Source organism: Suncus etruscus, chromosome 5 (genome assembly GCF_024139225.1).
Source record: "Suncus etruscus isolate mSunEtr1 chromosome 5, mSunEtr1.pri.cur, whole genome shotgun sequence".
NCBI classification, from domain to species: Eukaryota; Metazoa; Chordata; class Mammalia; order Eulipotyphla; family Soricidae; genus Suncus; species Suncus etruscus.
In genome coordinates, this window is record NC_064852.1 from 152,528,553 (window position 1) to 152,541,006 (window position 12,454).

A 12,454-nucleotide genomic window follows, 5' to 3' on the forward strand; every position below is an offset into this window, starting at 1 on the left:
ACCCAAAAATTTTTAAATGTTGATTTAAAAAGCTAGACTTCTAGCCAAAAAGTGTAAAATAAATTTGATAAATTAGATACATCTTAGAAAATCATTTGGCAATATACTATGTTGTAGCAACCTTCTCTGAATTAAACCTCACATTTAATCATCTTAAATAGTTCTTTAATGTCATATTTATAGTATTTTATTTAAACTAAATTTATACCTAAAGTAATTCTTTTTTCAAATATCAATTTTATTTGTAAAGCAATTCCTATGATTCTCTAATAGCTGGAAGATTAAAGATGAGTTTATTCGATTTTATTAACACAGCAGATTAATACACTCATCAGCTAATATGTAAAAACAATCTATTAAATGAGTTTTAACTATTATATTTAGATATAAAAATAATTCTAATCACTAGTATAAACCAAAGTATTAATCCTTAGGGGTAGACACTGCAGAATAATTTCTCCAAATGTCAACTGCAGTTTTCAAAAATCCTTTCTACTTCAAAATTTCAAACATCTGTAAAATTGCTTGTTTTGAGAGTGGTTTACATTCATAACATTTGACCTTTTGATGTACACAACACAAAATTCAGGTTTCAGATACCAAGGCAAGCAGGAAATCTGATCATTCCTGCAGTAGCCATCTGCAAGGTCCAATATCAAATATTAGTTCTAGGTTGAACAAAGTCATGTGTTACAAATCTTTTTCTTCAGCCTCTATAATTAGTTCTAATTTGTCTCTTTTAAAATGTGTTTCTTATGGCACATCTGGCCTTGAAACTTTCACCTTCCTACTGAAAAAATACTTAGGGTCTGGATTTCTCCCCTTCCCCTTAATATGGTGAGCACTTCATGGGTGGCATAACCAATTCCAGACTTTTAAAAAAAATTAAACTCCAAGAACAAATAATGATTAAGAATCTTTTAAGTATCACCAAATAAAAATGTAAAATAAAACTCTGTACAACATATCTCTATATTTCCAAGTCAATCTCACAAAAATTTAAAGTTCAAAAGATAAATTTTCAATGAAATAAAACATTGGTGAAATATAACACTGGTTCTACTTATTTCAAGAACTACTATATTAGTAATGTTAAACTGAATACAAGTTTATAAGATTTCATAAAAGGAAAAAATAAGATTTAAGCCCAGTGGTTTCATAAAACATTCAAATTATTTTAACAATTTATAAATAGTTATCTAAAACTAAATACCCAAGAGAGACTGATGGTACATTAAATTTTCTTTAAGGATCTTATGAAGACAATTTTAAAGCAATAATCAATACACTTGTTCTAGAAAGTTCCTTAAACTGAAAGGAAAACATGGGCTAAGTAAAAATAAAGGAGACTCTCCTTTCTACAAGATAAAAGTAGAATAGTTATTCATACTGCTGCAATATCTACCTCAAACTTTGATAAGAAACTCCTATCAAAAATTGTGATACACGTTTAGAAAAAAAAATAAAACATGAAAAAGAAATTTAAGATGGGCCAGAGAAGAAATTAACAGAGAAAAATAAACCTCAATTCTGATGCCAAAACTTTAAAGATATAATGATTTTAGTGTGAAGGTAAAATCAATAATTTTAACTTTTCTAAAAAAAAAAAACCTACAAATTTCATCTCATTTAGAAATGTCATTTTCACCTATGTAAACAACAAAAAAATCAATCATAAAAGTTTCTGGCCACAATTCAGAAGCTTCCATCTAAAAATTGGTTATTATCACCATAATTCCAACAAAAATAGGTAATGAGCAATCTAAGTGATCCTGATTAGGAGTTATCAGATTAAGCAAAATTAGTAAGTAAACATTCTTTAAGATATTTTATCCAAATTTAAGAATATACCTTTACAATATTTTACAATGTTTTATCCAAATTTAAGAATATACCTTTAGTACATTATGATATGTCTTTATAGCAAGAGGTTGATTGAACACCTGTTCAATCTAAATAGCTGTTTCTGCTATTGTAAGTTTCTTTGTAACGTAAATGAGAGTCTAGGCTTTATGTTTCTCCTCTTCCACTTGATCTCATCTCCTTGCTATATCCTGGAAGTATCTACAATTTAAGACCGTTGTGTTTCTTTCATGGAGTTATTCTAAATACCACATATAAGTGATATCATTCTGTATTTGTCCTTCTTCTTCTGGCTTACTTCGTTTAACATAATATTTTCCAGCTCCGGGGCCGGAGAGATAGCATGAAGGTAAGGCATTTTCCTTTCGTGCAGACAGTTGTTGGATCAAATCATGGCATCCCATATGGCCCCTGAGCCTGCCAGGAGTGATTTCTGAGCATAGAGCCAGGAGTAATCCCTGAGCGCTGCTGGGTGTGACCCAAAAGCCAAAAACAAAAAAAATTTTCAGCTCCATCCATGTTGATTGTATCATTTCTTATTGCTATGTAGTAGTCCATTGAGTATATGTACCACATCTTCAGGATCCACGCATCTGTTGTTGGCCATCCGGGTTGATTCCAGGTCTTGGCTGAATGCTGCAATGAATAGTGCTGTGCATACATACTTTTAGATGAATGTCTTTCAGTCCTGGGGTAGATACCCAAGAGAAGGATTGTGGTGTCACATGGTAGTTCAATCTTGAGTTTACTGAGAATCATCCATACTGTTTTTCATAGGGGTGGGGCCAGGCAGCATTCCCACCAGCAGTGGATGAAAGTTCCTTTCTTACCACATCCCTGCCACAGAGATTGTTCCTGTTATTTTTGATATGTGTCATCCTCATTGGTGTAAGATGGTACATCATTGTTGTCTTGATTTGGACTTCCCTAATGATGAGTGATAATGCAAATGTTTTCATGTGTCTATTGCCATCTGTTGGTCTTCCTCGGAGAAGTATCTATTCATTTCTTCACCCCATTTTTCAATGGTTATTTTAGATTTTGTGTAGCTAACCTTTCTGAGTGCTTTGTATATCCTAGATATCAAAGGCAGAAAATAATGTACTAATGTTTTTATCCACAGAATCAGGTGCAGAATATGATTAAATGCCAGGGATTCCCACTACAATGCTTACTATCCGTACATTTTAGTGCCTTAATTTTATTATGCATAAAATAACTCTACATTTCCTTTGTTCACAGAGGTTCGTGGAGATATAGATTGGATACCCTAATTTCGCAATTCAATGCTCTAACACATTAGACTCTATATATAGTACTCATTATGACAATAGCATGATAAAATACTCCATGATATATCTTCTACTATAACCTAAAGCTTATGACCATGGAGATCACTGAACAAGGCAACTGCACAACAGAAACATATGTCGCAGGTCCCACTCATTGAGTATGTTTTTGCAAATTACTATTATTCCTTCTCTCTATCGTTTCTTTTTTCATTTTGCTTTGTTTCGGCCACACCCGATGATGCTCAGGAGTTACTCATGGCTATGCACTCAGAAATCGCTCCAAGCTTGGGGAACCATACGGGATGCTGGCAGTCCATCCTAGGCTAGGGAGCACAAGGCAAACACCTTACCGCTTTGCGCTACCGCTCTGACCCCCTTTCTCTCTTTTTTTTAATCTTATTTTTTCTTTTTTATTTCCTTTCTTTTCTTTTTGATTTATTTATTTTGTAATTTTACTTCTCTTTTCTTTTTTCCTCCTTCTTCAATTCAAACTATGTTACCATTATAGCATAAGGCCCATGCTGTCACTTTACTTTCAGGAAAGGGACCTCAGTGCACAAGACATGAGGGAGGATACTACATAGGGTAGAATTCTCTTATAGTGCTTGCTATCATATTGCTTAGTACTCTAGATGTAAAAATTATATTTATCCTAAAATTTAGCAGATGATTTAGCCATTGATGAAGTCCCTAGAAATTAAAAAACCTTTTCTCTCTGATATGCTAGCCCAATTTATTTACCTATTTTTTTCTAATCAATTTTTCTTTTCTTCTTTCTTTTAATCAATGTTTTCACCTATTTTTTCTTAATTCAACTTTTTTTTTTTGTTTTTGGGTCACACCCAGCAATGCTCAGTGGTTATTCCTGGCTCTACGCTCAGAAATCATCCCAGCAGGCTCAGGGATTCGAACCACCTTCCTTCTGCATGCAAGGCAAATGCCCTACCTCCCTGCTATCTCTCCAGCCCCATGTTTAACTTCTTACTAGTACACCTCTTAGTGTATTTATTTCTAAATGTAAAGGTAGTCTCCTCCATTCCTTTTTTCTTAGTTCCAATTTTTATTTTTGCTTGTTTATTTTATTTCTTTTATTTTATGTCTTTTATATGTATTCCTTTTGTTTCTGCTTAGCATGAAATTCTAGTAGAATAGTCTTGCTTGGGATAAAAGTTCAGGTCAAAACCAGGGCAGAAGGATGGTAGCTTCTCAGTTTTTCAATATATACTATGGTATAGTACCTTTCTGCATAGGCACACTAAAATGGGGAAAACTTATGTATAGAAACAAGATCTTATCTACTAGGGATAAGAACCCATAGATAGGGGCCAAAGCAATAGCACATGGCAGGGCATTTGCCTTGCACACAGACAACACAGTACGACCCCAGTTCGATTCCTGGCATCCCATATGGTCCCCTGAGCCTGCCAAAAGTGATTTACGTATGAGTGCAGAGCCAGGAGTAACCCGAGTGCTACCGGGTATGATCCAAACACAAATAAAAAGAACCCATAAATATTATAATGCAGGGGCACCTTCCACCCTGAACATAAGTCATGGGAACTCTACTTAGACCTCATGTGACCAAACATCGACTGTCAAGCAGCGAACACCAGATCACAACCTTAGAAATGGCACAGTTCCCTGCAACAGCACCAAGCACCACTCCAGTACCAACCAACTTGCCCAGGATAGATTCATATGACATCTTGTCGATGAGGAAACAGCAACAACTTGATCTAAGGGCAGGTTGCCCTACCTCATTACCTAATGGCAAGATGATATCAGAAGAAGACACTGTGCAAAAATCAAGATCACTAAATACAGAAGATTAACTATAACAACCATGACTGAGCAGAACTTCTGGAACCATAAAGAAAGACTCTATCCTAGATTTCATCCTAGGATCTGTGCAATTACAGATCTGTAATCTCCAATTGCAGAGAACTGACAACCATAACTGAGCAGAACATTTCCTGGCACCACAAAGAAAGACTTTGGGGTGCGACAACGAGCAGGTCCAGAACCTGTTGTCAGGCTCATGACAGTATGCTTCAACAGTAGAAACATTCTGTTAGGCCAAGGGAATTTCCTTTCTAATTTCCCCCAATACTTGATGTGCCTATGCCAAAAAAAAAAAAAAAAAAAAAAAAAAAAAAAAACACTCACCATACCAGTCCCTTCTTTAAAAAAAAAAAAAAAAACATATTTATAGCTTCTAGAAAAGGGCTCCTGTCCGCTTCTTTTTTATTTATTTTTTTTGACCCACACCCGTTTGATGCTCAGGGGGTGCTCCTGGCTAGCGCTCAAAAATTGCCCCTGGCTTGGGGGGACATATGGGATGCTGGGGGATTGAACCGCGGTCCTTCCTGGGCTAGCGCTTGCAAGGCAAGCCACCTCGCCGGCCCCTCCGCTTCTATTTTTTAATCAGAGCCACAGAACATGAATCATCTTGTTCTCTCTTTTTTTTTTAATCAGAGCCATAGAACATGAATCATCTTACCTTTTATTTCTATGTCTTCCTAAAAACTGGAAGAAAAAAAAAGTGCATGATACCAGGGGCAAAGCACATGAGCACTGAGTGGAAATAAAAAATGATCTGTCTTAAATACCCAACTCAAAGCTAATGACAATAGAATCAAGAAGCCCAAACCACAATAAGCTATACATAAAAGGGACCTGTTTTACAACAGTCCGGGGACTAAAGCTGGAGGTATGAGATGCATGCTGGGAACAGTGGCAGAAGGTGCCAGGGCATACCTAAACTTTTAGTGGGGCTCAGCCCACCAGATGTATCCTCAAATTTTCCTGGTGGGTAGAACTAATTTAACCCCCATGGGGTTCCTCAAAAGGCTTGCTGTGGATGCCTTTTTCCCCTGCGTGGATGGTTGAGGAATTTCCAAAGAGACGCCTGGCATTACATTTTCAGCCAGTATTTGACTATCTCTCCTTTGTATATATCAGGCAAAATAATGGTCTCTATCAAATAATTTGGCTCAGAAACTCCAGCACCAAAGTTTATTTGAGGACCCCTTTTTCTGTATATAGTCAGCCCAAAAAGCAAAGACAATTTTTCTCTTTGCTACTGCAGTTTCTGGTAATCAAGGGCATAGCCAGAATGCAGATCTTGGCCCTCCTTTAGAAATAGGGAAGCTCATTCTTGAGGATTTGGTTCCTCCCTTCACTTAACCTATAAAACTATAGAGTTCAGCCTAGAAAGATCAAGTTTCTAGATATTTCCTACTTTCTCCTAATCCTGATTTTGTATTTAAAGTAAGCTTGCAAGGAGTTACCTTGAGTTGTGACCTTCTCTCTTGCAACCTACTCTCCCTAAAGTGGATTCACTGAAATCTCACTGATGGTTGTAGGACAGAAGCCGCCTACAAGAAGGAGGTCATCACTGGTGGTGGGAATTGCCCTTATTCACTCTCACTATGTATCTTAAATATAACATGAAAGTCTTGTAATTCACATTGGTCTCAATAAAAATTTTTAAAAAAGAGCATACCTTTAAAATAAAGAACCCATAGCCACAGACATATAAAAAGTAACAACTATATATCTAAAGTTTATACAATTTATACAAAATTTTTATTTCCTCCAATTTAAACAAATTTATAAAATTATGATCCATTTATTTAAATAAAGCTAATATATTTGAAAAGTTACAAAAAATATTAAATAGCTATTGAAATAGGTTAACAAAATTAGGTTTAAATCATTTCTTACCTGTATTCCATCTTTAAGTTTCAAAATGATTTCCATCGTATTGATGGTAATTACCACCGGTTCTGAACCCAGTTTTGTCCATGGTACATGTATTCTCAATTCATGAATATGTCCACTTAAAAATGTGAATGGCAATTTCAATTCCTTAAAAAAAAAATTAAATAAAAGTTAGTAAGTGATTAATTTTTTCATTCTTTTGTTTTGTTTTTCTGGGTTTACTTCTGCCTCTACACTCAGGAATCAGTCCTGGGTGGTAAGGGCATCCTATGAGATGCCAGGAAGGAACTCGGGTCAGCTGCAAGCAAGGCAAATGCCCTACCGCATGTGCTATTACTTTGGATTCCCAGAATGTTTATGTTTTATCAACCAAATGAATTCTTTCTGAAAAGACAAAGAAAACTTCCAACATCGAAATATTTACAGAATTTTTGTTCATCAAAAACTAGAATCAAGTTTTGTTAGACTACAAAAGATTCCAAAAAATATCATGTAAGTTACATTTAATGAGCTTCTTAACCTGATTAGGTCTCATTTTCATACTCCATTCAAAGAAAAACTATGCAATATCTGTTACATGATTAAAACTTAAATATGGTAGTGACATCTTTAAGTTTCTGGTAGTTATAGTAATAACTAGCAGCAGTAGCAGGGATATCTTCAATAGCAGATTGTCTGAATCTCTACATCAGGGGTCTCAAACTCGTGGCCCGCAGGCCATTTGCGGCCCTCCGTACAACATTTTGTGGCCCGTGGCTGGCCTTCAAATATCGCAGTATTCGCGAGTATTCATTTACCAAATAATCGCAATAAAAATTGCATTAGTAGGAAAAAAATCGCATTAAAAATTCACATACCCCAAGCAGTTCCATTCGAGGTATGCAAATGTTTAATGCAATTTTTTGCAAATTATTTTCTTACTAATGCTATTTTTGATTGTGAATATTCGGTAAGCGAATAATCGTGAATACTTTTTGCACCTAGCACAGACGTCATTTCCGTTGCTCCAGCCCGCTGTCCCTTTTTTTTTTGTGAAATCTCTTATGCGGCCCTGCCTCACCCCGACTTTGCCTCCTGCAGCCCCCAGGTAAATTGAGTTTGAGACCCCTGCTCTACATCAACAGACCAACCTTCATATCTAAAAAAAAAAATCTCCAGTTACATCAGCAGATCAACCTCCACATCGCAGACCCTCAGCTTGTTCCTCTACACTCCAGGCTGACATTCTCTGGAACCAGAAGCAAATTCCCCTTCCCTTCTGGTCAGCAGTCTCCATGTTTTATCTTCAACATCTCAACAGCCCTACCTCTGACATGTCCTAAACTGTCTGGCCACTTATGCCAGCTCTACTCATCACAACTTATATGGCTCACAATTATATCTCCTGTTCATAGGGTCAAGGACAGCCAGGGAGGAAAAAGAGCAATATCCAATCTAATATTTCGTAGAATTCCATAATGGATAACTACAAAGATTCACCCTCAATACAGGAGCACCAAACACAATGAGGAAAAGCATAGATGTCCACAAATTTAATGAAAACAGCAACCTGGAGGACTCCACCAGTACCAGCCTAGTAAACTTTCGGAGAAAGACTTGACTGACACCAATGCTCAATGAACTAAAAAAAAAAAAAAAAAAAGGCACAGGTCATCAGCTAAGCACAAGAAAATGTAAGTGCAGAAATGAGACAACTACAATCAGAAATTATAAAAATGAAGGGAAATGGGCCCGAAGAGATAGCACAGCAGCGTTTGCCTTGCAAGCAGACGATCCAGGACCAAAGGTGGTTGGTTCGAATCCCAGTGTCCCATATGGTCCCCCGTGCCTGCCAGGAGCTATTTCTGAGCAGACAGCCAGGAGTAACCCCTGAGCACCGTGTGGCCCAAAAAAAAAATAAATAAATAAACCAAAAATAAAAAATAAAAAAAAAAATGAAGGGAAATATTAAAAGAAAAACAATAGGGGCCGGGCGGTGGCGCTGGAGGTAAGGTGCCTGCGCTAGCCTAGGACGGACCACGGTTCGATCCCCCGGCGTCCCATATGGTCCCCCAAGAAGCCAGGAGCAACTTCTGAGCGCATAGCCAGGAGTAACCCCTGAGCAGGGTGTGGCCCAAAAACAAAACAAAAAACAAAAAACAAAAAAAAAAAAAAAAAAAAAAAAAAAAAAAAAGAAAAACAATAGAAACTCTGAGCAGAATACATGCAGCTGAGGAAAAGATCAAGGAGTTCTAAAGGGAGATGCAAGATACCTCAAATAACCAGCAAAATATGGGGAGCTGAATTCAAGAGGAACATTAAAAGAATCATTAGTCACTAAAGAACATGAAGGTGAATTCGATGAAGAACTATAAAAGAAATTTCCCAGGGGAGAGCAGGCACCCAGATGATTGAGGAGTCCTATAATAAGTATACTCAAATAAAAAAACTCCAAAGCACATTATAATCATAATAACAAAAGCCCAAAACAGAAGGTTGAAACAAGATCAAAAAAGGAACTTACATACAAAGGAAATCCCATAAAATTCACAGCTGATCTATCAAATGAGATGCTACAAACCAGAAGAGAATAGTGGTATGTGTTTAAACAAAAAACAAAAAAAACAAATCCACAATGAAATGAATACTCTATCCAGTTAGATTACCATTTAGATCTGAAAGAATACCTGAGCTTCATGGACAAGCAACAAACAGTTCAGGGAATCATGACCTTGAAACCAGTTTTGGAAGAAGCACTAAAAAAGCTTCTTTACAAACTGGAGAGAAAGTACAGTACAGATAGTACCTGGGTTCAATTCATGGTACCCTAAATGATCCTTGGAACTCCACCAAAAGTGATCCCTGAGCCAGGAGTAAGTCCTGAGCACCACAGGTGTTAACACCCCCCAAACCCCAGAATAATAAGGGAGTTTCTTTAAAAGACAAAAGGTTGAAAATGGGCCAGCATCCAGTGATACACATGAAGGTGACTGGATTCAGTCCCCATCAAATTGTATGATTCCCCAACCAGGAGGGATCCCTAAGCACATAAACAATAATAAACACTGAAACCACTAAGTGTAGGTAAAAAAAAAGTCAAGACAAATTTCTCAGTTCTTGCCATTAAGTATGATATTAGCCCGTGGGACTTATGGTTATTTGTCCTCTACTAAATTAAAAAAGATCTCTTTACTCCTAGCTTTCTAGGAATTTTATACTTTCTTTTTTTTAAATTATCTTTATTTAAACACCATGATTACAAATATGATTGTAGTTGTATGATTTCAGTCATGTAAAGAGCATCCCCCTTCATCAGTGCAACATTCCCACCACCAGTGTCCCAAAGTTCCCTCCTCCCTACCACACCCACACCTGTACTCAAGACAGGCTTTCTACTTCCCTCATTCATTCACATTGTTAGGATAGTTCTCAATGTAGTTATTTCTCTAACTGCACTCATTACTCTTTGTGGTGAGCTTCGTGTCATGAGTTGTACCTTGCAGCCCTCGTCTATTTTGTCTCTGAGAATTATTACAAAAGTGTCTTTCATTTTTCTTAAAATCCATAGATGAGTGAGACTATTCTGCGTCTATCTCTCTCCCTCTGACTTATTTCACTCAGCATAATAGAATCCATGTACATCCATGTATAGGAAAATTTCATGACTTCATCTCTCCTGACAGCTGCATAGTATACTTTTCAATAATGAATATCAATGCTGCATTAATATTGAATATCCTATGTCTATTCAGGTGGTATTTTTATACTGATAAAGATTTTATAACAATCTTTTACTTGTTAATGCATATACTTAAACATTTTTAATCTCTTTTTTTTTTTTTGGTTTGGTTTTTGGGTCACATCCAGCAGCACTCAGGGGTTACTCCTAGCTCTATGTTCAGAAATCACTACCGGGGGTCCGGAAAGATAGCATAGTGGTAGGGCATTTGCCTTGCATGCAGAAGGATGGTGGTTCAAATCTCGGCATCCCATATGGTCCTGAGCCTGCCGGGGGCGATTTTTGAGCGTAGAGCCAGGAGAAACCCCTGAGCACCACCGGGTGTGACCCAAAAACCAAAAAAATAAAAAAATGATCGCTCCTGGCAGGCTCAGGGGAGCATATGGAATGCCGAGATTTGAACCACCATCCTTCTGCAGCAAAGGCAAATGCCCTACCTCCATGCTATCTCACCAGTCCCATCTTTAATTTTTTCTTTTTTTTTTTTGGTTTTTGGGCCACACCCGGTAACGCTCAGGGGTTACTTCTGGCTATGTGCTCAGAAGTTGCTCCTGGCTTGGGGGCCATATGGGACACCGGGGGATCGAACTGCGGTCCGTCCAAGGCTAGCGCAGGCAAGGCAGGAACCTTACCTTTAGCGCCACCGCCTGGCCCCTCTTTAATCTTTTCTAACATAAAATCCAATATTTCCTTTTTAAGATAAAACACTTTTACGTTTCAGTTCTATTCAGATATTCATTCCCTTACAATTTTCTTAATTCTCCTCACTGGTTAAATTGTATATTTGTAGGATTTATCTATTTCATGTAAACTATAAATGTATTACAATATAATTACTCACAGTATTAATTTTTAATTCACACACATGTAAAAATTAGTCTTGGGGAAAAATTATCAACTATTTTGTGGACTTTCTGAAGTTTAATTTTTATTCACTTACATATGTGTAAATGTAACCACCTCCAAAATAATTTTTTAAGCAGTCCCTCCTATGTAGAATATGAAGAAGCATAATAAGGGAACAAATGGTCAAAGTCATCAGAAATGGAGATATGTCTACAGAACTGAACTTCCATGGGAAGGGACTTGGAGGGCCCCCCAAAAATATAGTGGAGGTAAGCAGACTGGAATGATGTATGCATGACAAGTATATTTAACTATACTGTAAATCTCAGCACCTCAATAAAAAATTTAATTCAAAGTGCTAAGTAAACAAAAAACATCTAACAGCATATCCTCAAAAATGTGTATTTTCCTTTCTCTTCCCTTTGTTGTTAGTGTTGCAATGACAGGAAATCACACATACTTGGTTGTGGTGCTCATGCACTTTCATGGTTTTATAGCACTTGCACAACTCTTAGTTGTGGTCCTTACCAAGGGTCCTGAACTTTAATAGTGGTACTAACATGAAGGGTCTGTATTTTTGTTGCACTACATCACAGATCACAGCCCTGTTTAGGAGTTGCCTCAGAGACCACAGATGTCAAGAATACTTTTCATGAATGCAAGAGTACTGAGCTGGTACAAGGGGTAAGGAATCAGTCCAGTGAACCCCAGGTTTGATATCTGGCATCGTTGAACTAACAGCATCAACTTGCACAGCAGTTACTTTGCTAGTAACTCTCCTATCCCCAGAGCCCCCAAAAAATGCATTTTCAACTAATATTTATGTGATGTGCAATCCTGAAAATTACACAGTAAACTAACCACTAACTAACCAATAAAACAACATTTTTTCAAATTAAAGATTATATTTGAATACCATTTGGTTATAAATTTTGTTTACTAAGTTTCAATTTTTACTAGAAAGAGTAGAAATTAAAAAGTACATAAATATTACAATAATCACTTTGTACTA

At 36.8% G+C, this 12,454-nt stretch overlaps 1 protein-coding gene across 2 annotated transcripts in view; it reads right to left on the reverse strand.

The window, feature by feature from the left end:
- VPS13B (vacuolar protein sorting 13 homolog B) overlaps positions 1 to 12,454 on the reverse strand; it is a 724,212-nt gene that overhangs the window by 695,564 nt on the left and 16,194 nt on the right. For both annotated transcript variants that reach the window (XM_049773957.1, XM_049773956.1), the window contains exon 2: positions 6,882 to 7,025. In XM_049773957.1, the coding sequence (XP_049629914.1) occupies positions 6,882 to 7,025 (144 nt within the window). The remainder of the gene's footprint in view (positions 1 to 6,881; positions 7,026 to 12,454) is intronic.